Here is an 18,789-nt window from a genome sequence, read left to right as displayed (position 1 = left end):
ATCAAAACCTAGACTAGGTTACTCTACTGGGCTTATATCACAGAAAAATGAAAACACAAATAAAACCATTAAAGTAGTATACGGAAAGCCAAAACTTCTAGACCATGATGCCATGAAATACCTCCTTACTACTGATGCTGATCACTACTATCTACCTCTACTCACTTGTTAGAAAAATACATCAGTATTTCATTCACAAATGTAAAATCTACATCAATCTAACAAAACTGAATTGATGTTTAGAAGCATAAGACTGATAAAAACTCAGAGGTTTCCAAAATAGAAAAAAGTCTCTGTGTATTCAAAAGAGTGAAAAGCTGTATTTATGCAATTAGGTGAAGAAATCACTACTTGGGCAGTTTGGGAGTCAAAACAATTCAAAGAATGGTTGATTCAATTTCCCTGGTCCTTCCAACTCAACTGCCACCACTTTCCCAGTACAGGGATGGTGCGTACTCATATGTACTCTCCATTATCAGTTCAGAAAATAATTGCATGTAAACTATATTTTATATTCTATTTTAAACAAACGATTAAAGCAGAAGTTCAGAGAATTGTCATATGTTTCAACAAGGAATTAATGGTATTTAAACTAGTGTAGGGTACCAGAAGAATATATCCTTGAAAGTTTCTATCATAAACAAGTATCAATAGTATATTCAAAATCTAACTGCAACTCTGTGATCATGTGTATTTCAAAAATTCATGTAATAGCTCCTTGCTTAAAGTTTCAATAAAGCAAGGCATTTTTGCAAATGCTTTTAAGCAATTAAAGTGACATGTTAATAAACCTGATGTGTAATAATTGGACATGATGGACTATGCTCAGCTGCTTTCAAAATCATGTATTTATAAGAAAGCTGGCATCTCTTTATGAGTCACAGAAAAGAACATTTAAAAAGCCTTTCAAAATTAACTACAAATGTTAAGACATCCTTGGACTACCCACAGGATTCAGGATTCATAAAGAGTATTTTTGAATTAGAGGTAAAAACTGATAGAGACCTCAGCAGTATGTACCATCTGACTGTAATGCTGCAACTATTTTACATTCTAGAATGTAATCTCATATGGATACTATACTCCCAAGCAGTGTCAACAATGCCTAGAGTATTAAACCTTTTTAGGTTAATGACAAATGCTGCAACAACAGATTACCTCAAATCTTCACTTTCAAGGAGTCACCGTAACTCGCAACTATTTACAGGATTACTTAAAATTGTATACAGATTACATACACAGAATCCATTCTTTTCCTGAGATACTTCAAAAACAGAAGTTATTAGTACATTTTTCCCTTTCCTGTAAACACAAGTATAATTTCCTTCATGTTCAAAACTTAGGGACAAGTTAACAGAACACTGTAAGGTCACCCAATCTACTGCTGCATTTTCTCCAGCAGCTGGAAAACCAGGCAGGGTGGAAAAAGTCAAAGAAATAGAAAAAATAGAAACAAGGAATAAGGCAAAAAAACCCACGATCACTATATGTACACCCAAAACATTCAGAGAAAGGACTATTACATAGGTATTACACAGTTGAAGAGCAAAAGAATAGAGTATATAATTTTAAGGAAAATAAGGCAGACGTATTTTCCCTTCCTCTCTTCCTCTTCACTTGGAAAGAAACAGAGGTTTAAAACTTAGGTTCAGGACTACTGAACACAAAACTACTCATTTTGATAATGCTGATACTCTCCCCCTACCACTAGCCTTATGAGAGAGACTGCTAAGTAACCAACTGATCCCATCAGATTTTAAAGCACCAACTGAAACCACTAAAAGCCCAGAACAATCACACATTCCAAACTCTACAACACATTTAAATGTCCTGTACAATATGAAAGTCTTATTCTAACATATTTAGGCAAATTTAATGCCAGCAATTTATTTCTATATAACCCCATATCATGCAAGCTAGTTCCTGCTTAACAGCATAATGCAAACATGGGATGGTCCTATTTGCATTCTCTCGAAAACTTTGATAACATTGAACAAAACTCTGTTGAATAAAAGAAAACTACCAAATAAGTTTTCCAAGGTGGGTTTCTATGACTAGAACATCACTTTGGCCAAAATACATGGATAAAGCAATAGTATTTGCCAAATTTATTTTTTTAATTCCTAAAGCTGTGGCCTTAACATCATTGTAACAATGATAGCAACACTGACAACACCAAATAAACAGTTACAATGGGGTTATGTGTGTTGTTTTGATAACACATTTACTAATGTTACAAACCATTTAAACAAATGCCCTTCTGTTGAGCTGCTGCTGCAGATGAATCTATAATCCGGATCTTTAATGACAAGCCCATAACAGTCAGGCTGGTGCCTCAGCTGGGTGGATGTGTCGCGTAGACTGCCAATCTTCCCTTTGACAGCAGACTCATTTGTCACCTTCTGTGCACAACTCTGTTTTCAGTACAGCAAACTTTCTGTTTGCATGTCATCCATGCAAGTTTTAGTATTCATTTAAAATACTTGCCATTGATTTCTGCTATTTAACAACTATGTTAGAACCGACATGACAAAAATCTGTAACTGATGGACATCCCAAATGTGACTAACTCCGTATTTATTTATGCTTTAAAGTTAAGAATGTTTCTAATAACAACAACAAAAATGAACATATCTTGTGTTCTCACAGCTTCTAAGATCTTACTGATTAAATTGTACTTGCATGATCAAAATCACATTTAGATCTACGTTTCTTGGGTAACTTTGTGAAGCTTAACTGATTGACTTGTGGTTTTGCATAAAGCAAAGGATTATTACTTACACAGGTCTAAGGTCTAATGCATCTAATATGGCTTTAAAAGTATTTATCATTATTAAATGTTAAAAATTAGACATGAAAATTCAAGATATTAATGGCTTCATTTGGCAGAATGATCACAGATTGATTAATTTCATTTCCTAAATTGTTTCAGTACTTCAGGAGTGGAAAAAATGCAGTCTGTAAGGATAGATGAAGGTTTTCCCAATGTTCATAAAGTTTTCTCACTTTGGTGTAAGGACAAGAGTTTAACATACTATGTTAATTAAATCAAAGAACATTAGAAAGTGCTTTCTGCTTTTAAACTGGAAAAAAAAAAAAAACCCAAATGAACTATGAAAGCAAAAACACACTCTTTTAAGGTCAAGAATAATGATATCGAGCATATAGGACTAGCGAAGTCTCTTGGTCTACACAATAGCTTGACATCCACACCTTCTGAGAGTGAGGTTCACTACTGAGATACAAATCACCTTACTGTCTTGAAGTAAAAATAAAACAACAAAAAAAACCCAAACCACAGAACCCCACATATAATTGCATCCATACCCATTTCACAGCAGAAATCCAGGGATATAGGCTCTTGACTTATGTGAGGAATCTCCAAAATATAACTCGATGGAAGCTGGATAACCATGCATCTGTCACGTGTACTCTACTGCTAACTTTTAAAAGGTAAGGAAAAAACTCAGGGATTTTTCTGAGATCAACCAACTGCCCAAATTCTAGACTGTTATTTTCTTTATCAGGCCCATTGAATCCAGTTGCCTGAAATACGCTGATGCATCTGAATCAGAAAGATGATGGTTCTGGCATGGAACTTAATGTATCTCAGACTACTCAAGGAAAGGGAACAATTATTTAATATTTCAGTATAATATATTGATGGATTAAAAACAAAAAAACAAATCAGATTTTTCTAATCTTCTCTAAATGCTAGCTGGGTTTCTGATGGTTCTTGTTGCTTGTTAATTCATTGTGAGATTTTGGCAGTAGTTGAGAGGGTGTATTTTTACTTTAAGCAAATAGGATATGCTTTAGGTTTCCCTTGAACGTACTTTAAGGAAAAAATCAGAAACTCTCATCATTGTATTCAAGGTACAGATACACATGGGACTCTCAAAATCTCCAGTCTGCCATTAGGTCTCCAGGTTCACCAAATAATGGTGGAAACTGTGTGCCACTTTTTCTACCATAATGTGATGTTAAGCCCTTTCTATCTATCTTCTTGAATATTTTTTTGGAAATCTCCTGGGGTAACTAACTACTCATCTATTTTGAGGAAGTTTAACTTTGAAAGGGATGGTTGCTGTTACAAAGCATGTTCATTCACTTCATTCACACATTTACTTGTCTGTTGGAAGGAAATAACTTTTGTTTTTGTCTCCAGCCACAGTCTTATCCCGAAGAGACTCTCCAAAGACCTTACTCCAGGGATTCCCAATTAAAATCAACACTAAAACCTGTTTACCATTTATCCAGACCTTTTGCTTTCACCAGTAACATAACCCATGCAGTTGTTCATTACTTTTAAAAATAATTATTAAGGAGAATGAGTCAAATTTATTTTAGATAGATAGGAAAAAAAGGTAAAACACCATACATCCCTCAAACAAACTAATTTAGAAACAAAGAATCACTTAGGTTGGAAAGAACTTTTTAAGATCAAGTCCAACTGTTCACCTAGCATTGTCTCATCCACCACTAAACCATGTCCCTGAGCACCATATCTACAGATCTTTTAAATACCTCCAGGAATGGTCACTCAATCACTTGGGCAGCCTGTTCCTTGACAGCCCCTTTGGTGAAAATATTTTTCTTAATATCCAATGTAATCCTCCCATGGTGCAACTTGAGGCCATTTTCTCTCGTCCTATCACTCTTTACTTCAGAGAAACAACCAGTCCCCACCTTGCTACAAACTCCTTTCAGACAGCTGTAAAAACTGATCATGTCTCCCCGCAGCCTCTTCCTCTCCAGACTAAACAACTCCAAGTTCCCTCAGATGCTCCTCAGAGGACTTGTGCTCTAGGACCCTACACTAGCTTCACTGCTTGTGTCTGAATATACTCCAGCACCTCAACATCCTTCCTGTAGTGAGGGACCCAAAACTGAAGAGTATTTGAGGTGTGGCCTCAGCAGCACTGAGTACAGGGGGACAATCCCTTCCCCAGTCCTGTGCTGTGGTTTTGCCACAACAGCTCCTTCACCATTATCAGAAACAGCTCCACACAAAATCATGACATCCTACTAGCCACACTATTTCTGATCAAAGCCAAGATTCTCTTGGCCTTCTTGGAACTTGGAATACTCAATCTTTCCCATGTTTCAGTTCTATACATACTTCCATAGTTGCTCACAATTTTTAAACTGCTACTTTTATGAATTTTTCTGAGCTTTGACATTCACTCAGTAAAATGATCATTCTAAATTATTCAAACAAAACACGAAAGTGCCATTAAAAGTACTCAGAAACAGAGCACTTTGTGGAAAGACTGACACCAAATACCAATAATTTTATCTTTAAGTCACTATGTCAAGCACAGCTCACATAACAGTGGCTCAGACCCTTAGGAAAAAATGAACTGACAGCTTCTTTCCACGGTTTAGTGGGCAAATGTCCATATTGGAACTATCATTCAGGATGCTTATCTATATAGAGATGCCAGTGTTGAAAGGATTTGTATTGGTATACTACAAATATAATGCATATGCATATCCCATTTCCCCATAGGTACTTTATTTGAAAACATTATTATTTAAAAATGAACAATCTCACACTAATGAGGCTATCTTATTTTTTAAAAAAATATATATTTAACAACACATGTATGTGTCTTTTTTTAATCTTCCTCAACTCTAATCAAGTTTAAGTGGTGGAAATTCAGTATTTGTATTTAGTTACATGATTGCAAGGATCAGTTTAGAAAAGAGTTATTAAAAATTCATTTTTATGTTTCATAAATAACTTTCTGTTTTGATGACAAACCTACCATTTAATTTTATACGCTATATCCAGTAAAACAATCTTTTCTATAATATAAAAGAGCACAAGTCAATAATAGCAAAAAACTCATGCTACTGTGGAAAATCTATCCTATTATTAATGAAAAGTTTCACATATATGTGGTCATAAAGTAATGGCAACTCTACAAGCTCTAAACAGGATACAGTATAGTTAATGTATCTAAAAAAAGAAACAATACAATTACTGACACTTCAATTGTCTAAAATAATGTGTACCTTCAAAGTTTTTCTTTGAACTCCCAAATCTAATCACAACTACAAATCCAGTTATGACATCAATGTGAGCCCTTCCAAAGGGAATGGAACAGTAAATCCCAATGGATATATGAATTCTGCAGTAGGGATGATGTAATATATAAAAATAGATATCTTCTGACAGAAGCTGCAAGTTGAGTAAATAATACACTGCGTGTCATTAATTTTGCATTAGCTTGCCAGTAGACATTACTAAAAGGATGACGAATTAACAATTTTGTTTCGCTTTGGGCACTACACAAAATAAAATTATAGCATTGCTTATATATTAACAGTAAAACATAACTTTAAACAGTAATAGTCCCTTACAATATGGATGAAGGAAGAAATCTTTTAGCTGAGTGGCTAATGAGGTTGTGTCTCACCACAAAACACAGGGATGGGAATTACATACTGTCATTGAAACACAGAACATAGGGATGGGAATGAGCTACCATCACTAAAACATTACTTGTGGATGTTCCCATAAAGAAATATCCAACTTTTATTAAAAAAAAAAAAAAACAAAACCACAAAAACAAACAACACAAAGCGAATTAATGAGAACTGCCAAATCATTTCAAAAATTTCATATTTCAGATAAAGTTTTCACCATTTTTGTAGTCTCTCACTTCAAAATACCCTTGTATATATAACAGTCACATGCTTCAGGAATTAATATTACTGTGTATGTTTAAATAATATGTATATAGACTATGTACATCTACTTAGTATTTTGTATTACTTCCTAGTATGATGGATGCAGCAATCTCATTTCAGATGATGATCAGATTATCACTACCATAGAATAATAAAACAGGTGCTTTTGTAATCACACAGTGGATTTTGTAAATGAACAAAAGCAACTGAATAAATATCCTTCCTGGTAAAGGAACACTTGCACTTGACCACGTTAAGCACTAGCCTCTTTCTTTTTTTAATGGAATGATCAATGCAGTATATTATAAACACTAAAAATATTTCATAAACTATTTTATAGTGAATCTGTTATCACTAGAGACAAATTTGAGTACTATTTGTGCAAACGTGTGATTAAACACCCTTGCAGAACATGCTTCTTCCTATCCACAATAAACTGTAAATTTAGGTGGGTGTACAATTATGTTTTAAATTACTATTTCCCTGCTTACATTACTTAATTTCTTTCATAACCTAGAACAGAATGAGTTCAGTTCAAATTCTTATTTAAGTGAGGTGACCTTTTGTTTTCATTTTGCAAATGTCACATAACAGAACCTTCTCAGCTTCCTTTCTCCTTCTTTTTCATATTTTCCCACTTATTCCTGGACTTGGTAAATTAGCTCAGATGTGGCTCTTTCTTTGTAAAAGTAAGCTTGCTTGCTTTTTAGTTAAAAAAACCCAAAAGTGAATACTCACAATTGATTTTATGGTTTGCTTTTTGTTTTATTAAATGAAATGGTATTAGAATGAAAATGCTAGATAATCCTAACAGTCATCACAAACATTAAAAGCTGCAGCTATTTACATGCTTGAAAGATTGATGGTATTACTTTCAAGTGATTTCTTGTAGATTGGGTATCTGACAGCTGTTCCTACTGATTCTAACTAAAATGACTGAAATTCTATATGTAATGAAGATGACTAAGCACACAACTATATTGGCATCAATGTACTATTTAGAATACAATGCACTAACAGAAATACCTTACATCAAGGTATACTACAATACTGAAAATTCCACATCATTGAGAAGCAAGCACACATGAGGAATTTGTATTGGTCCATGAAAGACATCCAGCAATATATATTTTACAGCATAATCATAAATGTACATGTAGCAAAGTAGTCGCATTATGCTGTTTTTTAACATTATCTTATGCCAAATTATACTGGATATCTATAATTAAGACCTAAAAAAAAAGCTTTTTTTAATTATCATCTAATATATCAACCACAAAAAAGCACTGCTTGTCATCTTGCAAACTTCCATATCACTTCAGTAGCCACACACACCGAGTAACAGAAAACAACTACACTTTTGCACCACATTCAGGCAGAACAGTTTAATTTTTTTTAATCCTTCCTAAATGTAGAAACTTGACATACAACAGCTTTATTGATTTTCAAAATGTAATTCTGTAGACAAAGGAAAAGGTTAAATTGTTTCATAAAGCAGAACAATCTGAACATAAATTTGCAATCCAGCAATTTTAAACTCAGCAGACAATGTGAATGAAAATAGGATCAGGGAAAAAAAAAGCTGTTCTGCCAATGTTTTGCACTTTTATTTTTAAGACAGAGGCAGGAAACAAGATTTCTACAATTTGTTACTAACTTAAGTGAGCAGGTTCCAATACTTTTTTTTAAAATTCGTATTAAAAGAGTTAGAAAAAACCCTCATACTTATTTTTTCAGGAACTCATGTTTGCAGATGAGACTTGACTCAGTGACATTAGACACTGTTTCATTTCCACCCCTCCTCTTATTCAAATTTTCAGTCATTTCCTTCAAATAAAATCCAGAGAGACAATACTTGTCTGCCCTTAACACATTGCCATGATAACTGGCTCCATAGCACAATGTGTGAGGATAAAATTTTACACGCTTATAACTTGGAGAAGAAGATGGGGTTATTGATAGTTCCGTGCCCATCAATCTTTTTTCCTTCTGACACCAGATAAACTGATTGTCACCTCACATGAATCTCAAGCTGAATGGGATAAGAAAGGCTACTAAAGGCAGAGAGACCTTTTCAGGGACTTGAGCAGCTGGCTTTAAAAAGCCCAGCTAAGAATGCACTAACAGCAATTTTGATAAGCCTGTTAACTAATTCAAATCTGAACAGAGTCTTACATAGTAAAACACCACATACTTTACTTTCTGTTCAGGACTATTCACAGGTGCTTCAGCATACTATTTACACACCAACCTGATTCTCTCTATATTTAAGCTTTGATTAAAAATAAGCTTTGATATTTTGCTACTGTACAGACTTACTTGTCTCTAAAAAGCCCACATCTCATGTCTCCAGCACAGGAGACAGGCTATCACAAACCATGGAATTATAACTACTCATTGCCTCTACATCACTAAAGAGCATCTTTTTTTGGACAAAGCTGTTTTTTCTTTATGAACCTCTGTTACTTTACACTAAATATGTCATGTTTTATATATGTAATAATCAGCTCAATAACACTCCAACTAGGCATGACCAACTTTTCACAGATGCCCTGAAGTAGTAACACAGTTTATTAGCAGTAAGATATGAAAAGATAATCTACTCTTTTTAAAATTCACTCCAGAGGTGACTATTCTCTTTTAAAGTTAGGTTGTGGTTTTTTTTTTTTAAATCAGCCTAAAATAGAAGAAATGTCATGTAGGTTCTCAGAAGAAGAGTCCACACTCTTTCAGTCAAGTCTCTCAAAAAAAGAGCTTTTCACTGAAAACACATTAAGTAACCTTCAGTATAGATATACACAAAAAGAAAATCCACATTCAGGAGTTGAAAGCCAATTTCTATCATTAAGTTAGAAGGTGTTAACACTGATCTAGGTAAAGTTTCTGACACATTAGAAGCACAAGTTAAAATTTTCTATCAAAAAATCTGAGCAAGTTTTCACAGATTCAGCTATGAACAGCTCAGACTAAACTTACCGGCTAACTAACTTTTTCTTTCCTTCTCTGAAAAAGATCCATTTTAACAAACCAGAAGTGATGGTAAAAAAGATGCCATTTTATCCATCTGATAAAACATATTCATTTTATTTCCATACAGTATGAAGTTTCCATTTTCCTCACCTAGAAATCAGCAATACATGTTCCAAAAGAAACATGCCTAAGTATTGTATTCAACATTAGATTTTACTTCAAATGGCCCTGCAAGTATTAAGAGTAAATAATCAAAACACAATGAAGTATTTAAAATTCCTACTGTAATTATAGAAGAGCATTGTCACTCTTAGACATAACGTTTTAGTGACCATAGGTTACTCAGGATCATTCAATTGAAAAACTGGTAAGCACTGATGTAAAGACAAGGAAGTGGGTTACTAGAAAAAATGTAACATACATATTGAAGAAAGAGACAATTTTGGCACAGAAGTCACTTGCCTATGATATTGAAGTCATACTGAAATTTGAACCCTCTATGTCTTTTACATAAAAAAGTTAATTGAACAATGTGACACAGATGAAATTCATAAAATAAACACATTTTCTGATACCAAAGTAATATTTGAGGAATGGAAGAATTTTGAAGCTAAAGAAAACATTTAATTCGTTTTCAGCTCTATCAACAAGAGACTTCTCAAGCGTAACAGTGGGGACGTAACAGTTTGACAAGACAAAGTCTTATCAAATGTTGTATTTGGTGGATGGTCAGCACTGACATCACTTTGATGTTGACAGATGCAATTACAAATACAAGTGAAGTTTAAAAGTTGCTACTCAGATCTCCAGATTACTTTGACTGCATTTGAGATCCAATGTCAAACAAAACTTCTATATTTTGTTTGTTTTGGTATCATTCCAAGACACTTGACTCACTGAAGCACATTTTTCTCCCCAGCTTGGCAAGACTGTGTTTCAAATAATGGTCACTTACACATACTTTGATAGGGGGCTACAAAGCCCAGCTTCTTTGTACCAAATATGTACACATCATCAAAAGACAAACAAAAAGAACTCTTCTAAGTTTCCAGCTAATAAAACTTTTTTGTTGCTTCTTTGGTGCTGATTTTGTCACACTTCATTTCCCTGTTCTACTGACATACAGACACTAAACAGGAACAGGAAGCCTATCTTTTAAAACAAAATCAAAGATTTAGTCCTTCATACAACAGAAGAGATTCTTAAGTAAGGTGTCTGTCAAACACCAAATATTTTATTTTTGCTTATTGTTCTCCATTTTCTCAAAGTCACACAACATGAAAGCAAAAAAGAAAGGCAGATCAAGCTAGACAAGAGACACTATGCTGTCATCAAATTCCACATTTAAATTAGTATTTCTATATCATAACAAGACTGCCCAGGTATCAAAGCAAAGGCTAGGAGGCAACTTTATTCATAACATCACATCAGTATTATGGTATCACACTGCAAACCCACATGTAAATTGTTAGTGGACCATACACAGTAAGTTACAATACCTGAGGTTTAGTGCATTCCTGTGGGCCAAAATGAAATGAATGCCATATAGGAGGAAAGGAAAAGATGAACATTATCAGACATGCCATAGTACATTCCACCACTATGAAGATAATGTTAAATTATGTTAATGAGGGTCCACTGTGCCCTACAAGTTGACCCTATTGCAGAAAGCCATGCTGCAACTGAGAATATTGCATCTAAATTTTAATTCTTGAAAAGTACAGCCATGCATCTTCACTTAAGCTCTACATTTTGCTCTACATTTTCACAAAGACATAGAACAATATCTTCAGAAACTACTGTTTGAATTTTCTGAAGAAAAGCATTCAGAGACTACTTCACATAAAGCATTAATAATTTATCAGCAACAAAAAAAAGTATTCTACATGGTAACTACAGATTTAGGGTCAAAGAAGATACAAGAAAGTGACATTTTGTGAAGATTTTGAGGATGCTATGAAAGGAGTTTTATTACTTTGAATCTCTTGCACCTAACACCTAAACCATAACATAACCACAAGGAAGAGTAAACTTGAAAATAAATGCATCATATTACTCCTTTTTCAATTTTACTTCAACATGTTTACTGCAATATCTGAACCTCTGTCTCAACATGCAATATCTGAACCTCTGTCCTTTTTTATGTTTCTTTATAGGTCAAAAATTATCAAATAGAAGCAAAGAGGAGATCCTGACAGATGCTGACCAAAGAACTGCCCACAAGATATATGCTATAATATGAATTCCTGTGTGTTTCAAAAAAACCTCTGCTGTCTTCAGTTTTCCAAGACATTAAGACTAAAAAAAAATTTAGTCAATGGACAAAAAATAGAGATGGAGAAAATGTGATCTTTAATACATATGGTTAGAGCAATAGAAATGTTATTGCTTGTGGAAGTAAATGAGAGAACAATGTGTACAAGATCACCAAACACTGTAAAAATAGGAGGGAACAGGCCCACATAGAGTCTTGACTACATTGTAAAGCTTATTTGACTCTATTTGCTTTGGGAGTAGAAAAAAAAAGAAAAACTCAGTCATATGCATCATGTTACACTTTTTAAAGTAACGTTTGACTGTAATTATTGTAAATTTTACAGTGTATTTGGCAATCTCTTCCAACTCAATATGAAACCTCACTTGCAATGAATTTCCCAACACAAACAAAATCATCATGAACTTGCACAACAATATGGCACACAATGGGCTTTTGCTCTCAGTACCAGTCAAGCTTACAAAAACTCATTAGGCATACCTAAAATGAAATTTATACAACAGGCAAGGACCTACAAATGCAAATGTCACTGTACGTAATTCTAAATATTGCCCTTCTAGAGTTAGATAATAATCACACTAAAACTGCTTGCCAAGCACAACAAACATATCTAATAACAACAAAAGTAATTCTCCATGGAATTCCTACAAAGTACAATACCAAATATTTTTTTAAAAAACAGACCAGTAAAATGTTTCATCCTCAACCCAAACTGGCTCAATTTATATTAAATTTAGAGGCAATCAAAACTGCACTTAAAATTAAGCCATTAAAAGCTGTTGTATAAACAAAACAAAAATATGCTGGTGTAAAATGTAATTATTCAACTCATGAGGAAAAGCCTGTATAATTAACGGATGTAATCAAACATCTACACACAGACACACATGAAATATTCAGGGAACTAGCAAACAAGTCAAGGAATAAGGATAAAGAATAAAAAATTGAAAACGCCTTCAATTGCACTGGATCAAAAGCTCTAATCCTTGCAAATTTATATGCATGTGGCTAACACTGTGCATAATATAGTCCAATGAATTCAATGAGATTAAATATGCAGAAAGTTATGTCCATGATTTTATTGCTCTAGCAGATTTGAGGATGTAAACAAATGAATGACACCTAAAGAAAAACAGCTTTTCTAGTATTTAGCTTACAGTTGAAATCAATACCAAGCATTCACATTAATCTAATAGAGCTTTCCTCAATTTAAAAGCTACATAAAAATATTTTGTAGAGTAAGTGTTTAATTACTAGTTTTTCTTCATCTCAAGATAAAGCCTGGGAACTTTTAAGACTACCCAAAAAAAGAGAGAAATACAGTAAAATGATCAAATGATCCCTCCTGAAGAGCTATGTTGCTTATTGAAATCCAAGTATAGAGCTCCTGACGCAGACACCAATAAAGGTTAATTTGACATTTAGGTTTTGAACATCAAAAATAAATGACAGATTTAATCCAAGAATTTGGCTTCCTGCAATGCTGCATAATCCTTTTTCAAGCAACAACTGTTGTCATGTACGTGAATAAGTGCTTCACCAACCGACCTTCTAACACTCTACACTAAACTATTTGTACTGCAACTTAGCATCAGAAGGAAATGAGATCAGTATCTTTCACAATTTCAAACGACTGGAACATTAAGAAATAATACATTCACAGGCCTAAGATACGTTCTCTCCGCTCTGAACGAAGATGAACACTGCACACATGTTCATATACTGACGGAGACAAATTTTCAGTATTTTAAGGGGAAATCTCCTCCCAAAAGCATACTTCTTTAAAGATACCAGCAAATTCAGTTCATTTGGATTGTCCTGTTTTCAGTAATTTTCCTGGGGGTTTTTTGCGAACCATAAACAGTGACAGCTTACCGTATGGTAGCCTCTAGGTAGAGGTGGCTTCCCCATGGGATAAGGGTCAACAGTATCAATAATTGTTTGTCGCTCTCCTTTTTGGTTGATTTTCCTAAATCTTCTTCGAGATTGCCTATGAGAAGCTTGACGCTGAAAATACTCCTCATTTTCATCCATGTAATCAACCTACAATAGATGGAACAGCACATCACTTCACACAAGAAATAAAAATGCCTCTTCTTAGAAACACAAAAAAATCCTGATTTCAGAAAACAGCAGTTAGCTTTAATTTCCTGCATTTTCACCACTCATTTCTCATATATGCCTTATTGTATAAGCTTCTTCGGGAGAGGGAGATATATCAAACACCTAACAGAAACAACTATCCTAACACAATCATCTTCATCTGTTTGCGGTGAAATTTACAAAGAGCTTCAACCTTACAAAAGTATGCCTCCATTTGCATGAAGGTAAGTTAAAATGCTACTTTTTTTACCAATCAGTTTTACGCAAGTAACCTACTCTTCTATGAGCCTAAAGCTTATCTGTTTTCCTGAGCTTCTGTAAGTCTTACAGAAACTGTCAATATTTAAGAAAAAAAATGTTTAGTGTCTCAGACTATATGTGAACTATCATCTACATATGGCTTAGATAATTGTCATATATTATGAAGTGATCACTATCTCAGTGACAGACAAAAAAAAAAAAAACAAAAAAAAACCAACAAAACACCACCACACAACATTTAGCCCACTGATTGTGCATTTCTTCAGACGATAGGCCCTAACATGTTAACTAAAGACTTCTGAGCTGGTGAAATCTCAGAGACAATGCTGTTCTGCCACTGGACTAAAAAGTTGGTAGAATTTTAAAATGTTCAAAATACTTTTTCTCATCTTCAGACAGATAAGTATATATTTAATTCAATCAAAAGTTAACAGCTTAAGCTAACCTAAGACTAATACTTTAAAGCATCTATGGTTACCTGTAATAATAAAGTAGCTTTAAAGAAACAACCACAAACTGTTCTTCTATTCTGCTAGCACAAGAAAATTTCACTTTTACAAGAAATTTGCAGAGGTAAATAACAATATAAAAGGTGCTTTTATCAGTCAAATAATGCTTGTAAAATTTGAAAGCAACTGAATGAAAATATTCTTACCACAATCATTTCAGATGGCTCTAAAACAATGCATTCACAGCCACGCCTGAAGCTTCCAGCAGAACGCTTGCCAAAACTGAAGAACAAAAAAACTTCCATCAGAACAAAAAACAAAAGCTATAACACAATCCATAAGGATATTTACATCTTCTCCAGACACTGTAAAGCATAGAGAAACAAATGTACATACCTCTGCACAGTACAAGTTTCACATCTACATCTTTCAATAAGTAACTGATATCCAAGGACACCAAGAGCTGTGTATTTTTATTTGCAGTTTCCTAAGAGTGTTTGCTAAATAATTCGATTAATGCCAAAACAAGTGTCAATCAAGTGCTGTCCACTGAAGATGCACAGTAGATTCTGAACTACATTACAGCATTTGATCTAGTATCTTCTGACATTACAGTATTAAGTTACCTAAGCTATTTGCATTTCTATAAAGAAAGCTACCTAGCATGACAAGGAAAGAATGAAAAGGCTGATAAACTTCAATTAGCTCTTTTTCACTTAAACTAATAAAGCAAGGATGTTGAAGAAGAGACTATTCCCAAACTAAACAGATGGGGACAAAGGGCTGTTCTGCCTTTCATGACACATTCCCACCTTAGTGCAATAATTAAGCATGATACTATTTTGCTTCCCATAGGATAACATAGAAAGCTATTTTAGTTTCAGTTTCTGAAATGAATTAAATGAGAGTGGGCATCTGCAGGCTTAAGCGCAAAGAATCCTGAAAACACAGCAGTATAAGTGGAGTGCAGAGAGACAGTACATAATTCAGTGAAATACTAGACCTTTACGGTTAGGTCCTTAATGATATACCATCAGAAAAGACAACCAGCTAAAGTTTGTTTCTGGGGTGCGTGCTTCTCCCTCCAGGTAGTTCATAGTTATGCCTTCCAGATCAATGCCAGATCTTTCCCATCACAAAGAGGAAGGCAGAGCAGATGACAAAATGGCTGAAACTTCAGGACACCCACTTATAGCCTGCTGTAACAAAACTGCCCTAAAATTTGCCAAGAGCCAAAGTAACTATTCAGTCTTTCCCCTTCTTCAACCTAGCACTGAGCAACAGCGATAGGACACCTTCCTATCTGAAGCTCAAAAGACAACAGCTCACGTTCATTTCAGTTCATGAAAAACAAACCAGACATGGTAAAATCTTAATTTCAACTAATCCTGTAATGCACAGTCACAGTAACATATTTAAGCTACAATGTTTGTGAAACTAACTTTTTTAAGCTTTATTTCATAACAAGCAAACTGAAAAAGTTCACGTACTGTTCAGAACAGTTTATCTACCCAGTTTATATCTACCCTCCTGTCTCGCCTGGTGATTAGTAGAAATAACCAATTTAACTTGCTACTCCAAAGGCTAATCTCTTGACAACAGCACGTTTATAGCTCAAAAAGGCAGCAGTCAGATATTGAAAAGAAATGCCAGCTGTGCTTATTCATCAAAATAATAATCGCATTTAATGGTACATGGGACTTCTACAATAGAAAAATATTTCCGGAATACTAAGCCTCTTGAAAAGAAAGATTCAATAAATAAGTCTCTTGACAAAATGGTTATTTTCCTAGAGGCAAACACATGCCTCCTGCTATAGTCCAGCAACAAAACAGAGGGTGCTCTACTTTACATTGCCATTGTGAATTTCATACAATTTCAACCACCCAAAGATACCAGAAAACAAAACCATTCTCTTGATTCACTAAATGGTTGAAAAAGTGACAAACTTATTGTCTTAGTCATTAACCTGATCCATACACAGAGGTTTTCTTTAAAAAAAAAGGAAAGGAGGAGGAGAGAAAGAAAACTACATGAAGTAATTGACAAACAACAACGCAAAAATTATTATTAGGAAGTCAATTTATTTGATATTCTAATTGAAAAGAAATACAGAAACCTTCCCTTTCCTCTTGCAGATCCTTGTCACCCTCTTTGTAACCTTTGGTTTTGGTCTAGAATGCACTACTGCTGTATTGTTTCGCCAGCCTACTTTCTAGCCTCACAGCAAACACTAATTTCATAAGAAAATGCACATGTACTTTTCCACATCACCATTTCTTCTTCCTCTATTGCTGTCTGATAGTATTGACTAAGCCCATTGCTTATCACTGCTGACATACAAAAGTTTGAAGCTTTAGCAAAAACAGTGAAAAGTAAAAGCTATGGTATGGATGTGCTTTTCTATCCTTGAATAACTTGTTTGGATTTTATTCTTCAGCACAAGGGTAGTCAACACAAACACTGAAGGCATGCACTGAATTACATTAAAGAAAATTCTTGATTTCTGTTCCCAGTAACACAGAGGGGTTCTTGCAGCAAATAACCACATCATTGCTGTGCTGCTCAGATTCTTATGACAGCATAAAATTTATCTGAGCAGACAGTGCATCACACGTATGTATTATCTTTGACTAAAGATCACAAAGCACTTCAGGCTGCAAACAAATTCTGTAATCTTTTTGAGGTATTGTAGGCAAGAAGACAAGTAAATCAAGGGAGAAGAAAGTTAAATGACCTTTTGAAAGCTGCAGTTCTCAGATATGCCATGCCAGTTAAACCTGTTGACTTCCAATCTGCTGCTGAAAATTCATCGTTAGTAAGGAATTCACCTAACTAGTGAAAGTTAGGAAACTGTCTTGTGACTGTCTACTACGTCTTGCACACCTCAGAAGTGTCTAACTGACTGCAGTGGAATAGCTATCACAGCATTACATACTACCAGTTGCAGAACAAGACTTTGACAAATTACACCCAAACACCTGTTGACATGCAACTTTTAGAAACAACTGTGATCCTAGAGCATCACCAATCCCACTGTTTCAATGCAGAATACTGATAGCAAAGTCAGTAAGTTTTATCAGAATTAATTTTTCGGAGCTTCATACAACAGCAAAAAGCAAACACCAACAGAAAAGGACTTCAGAAACACTTTGCTACCAAATATCCCTAGATGCAGTAAGTAGCTAGAGGAAGCCATCAAACAAATTTTATTTAATTGAAAACAAGTTATTTAAAACATCAGCAAACAGTAAAAAGAAGCAGATACCCAATAAATAATACAATCTGTTTACCAAGCAGATCAAAATGCACAAGCTGTAAAGCCTGGTATGAAGTTCCTCTCCTGGTATTTTATAAAAGGGATCACAAGCTGGCAACACAAGCTGGACTGAGGCATGCTAGGTATCACACAGATACACAAACTGTATCAGCAAATGAAGTATCAATGGAAGGGCTAGCAGATTATCTTCGAAATACCAGTCCTACTTCAGCAACTTTTGCTAAACATTGTTCTTTCCAAATTTTGATGCCAGACTTACCATAGAAATGAGTATGACTACACAGATTTATCCATACACACTCTACATGAGCACTGGCTGTCTAAATTAAAATGTAGAAAGTCTTTATTAGCAAGTTTCAATAGACCATAGATTTGACAAATTTACTTCTTCCCTTACTATAGTGTGAAAAACGTCTGTGTATCTATGACTTCACTACAGATCTTAAGGTTAAATCATATTTCTGTCTTAAAAATACAAAGAGCAGAGAGTTTTACATATTATACACTTCACATTGGTTGTGTCATAATGTCATTCAAAATTACCTTAATACATAAAATCTTCTCTTCCTACCTGAGCCTTATTAATTTCAACTTCTAAAAATAGCTCATTTGCAAAGTCAGTACTACACCTGAGAGAATTCCAGCTTTGCAACCGTTTTCTCTAAATTGGCTATGTGCACATGAGAATTTCACCAAAGGAAGCTAAGGCAGTTTAGATATCTTTGCAGCAGTAGCGGTCAATATGGGATGCA

General features: G+C 34.5%; 1 protein-coding gene across 4 annotated transcripts in view; it reads right to left on the bottom strand.

Moving 5' to 3' along the window:
• The window catches only part of RAPGEF2 (Rap guanine nucleotide exchange factor 2), a 184,465-nt gene that overhangs the window by 73,606 nt on the left and 92,070 nt on the right, over positions 1–18,789 (bottom strand). For all 4 annotated transcript variants that reach the window (XM_061991977.1, XM_061991975.1, XM_061991978.1 and 1 more), the window contains 2 exons: positions 14,964–15,039; positions 13,820–13,987 (listed from right to left, as the gene is read on the bottom strand). In XM_061991977.1, coding sequence (XP_061847961.1) covers positions 13,820–13,987; positions 14,964–15,039 — 244 coding nt within the window. The remainder of the gene's footprint in view (positions 1–13,819; positions 13,988–14,963; positions 15,040–18,789) is intronic.

The sequence above is a fragment of the Colius striatus genome, chromosome 3 (assembly GCF_028858725.1).
Source record: "Colius striatus isolate bColStr4 chromosome 3, bColStr4.1.hap1, whole genome shotgun sequence".
Lineage (NCBI taxonomy): Eukaryota > Metazoa > Chordata > Aves > Coliiformes > Coliidae > Colius > Colius striatus.
The sequence above is the reverse complement of the archived record's forward strand: the minus strand, read 5'-3'. Positions and strand labels throughout refer to the sequence as shown.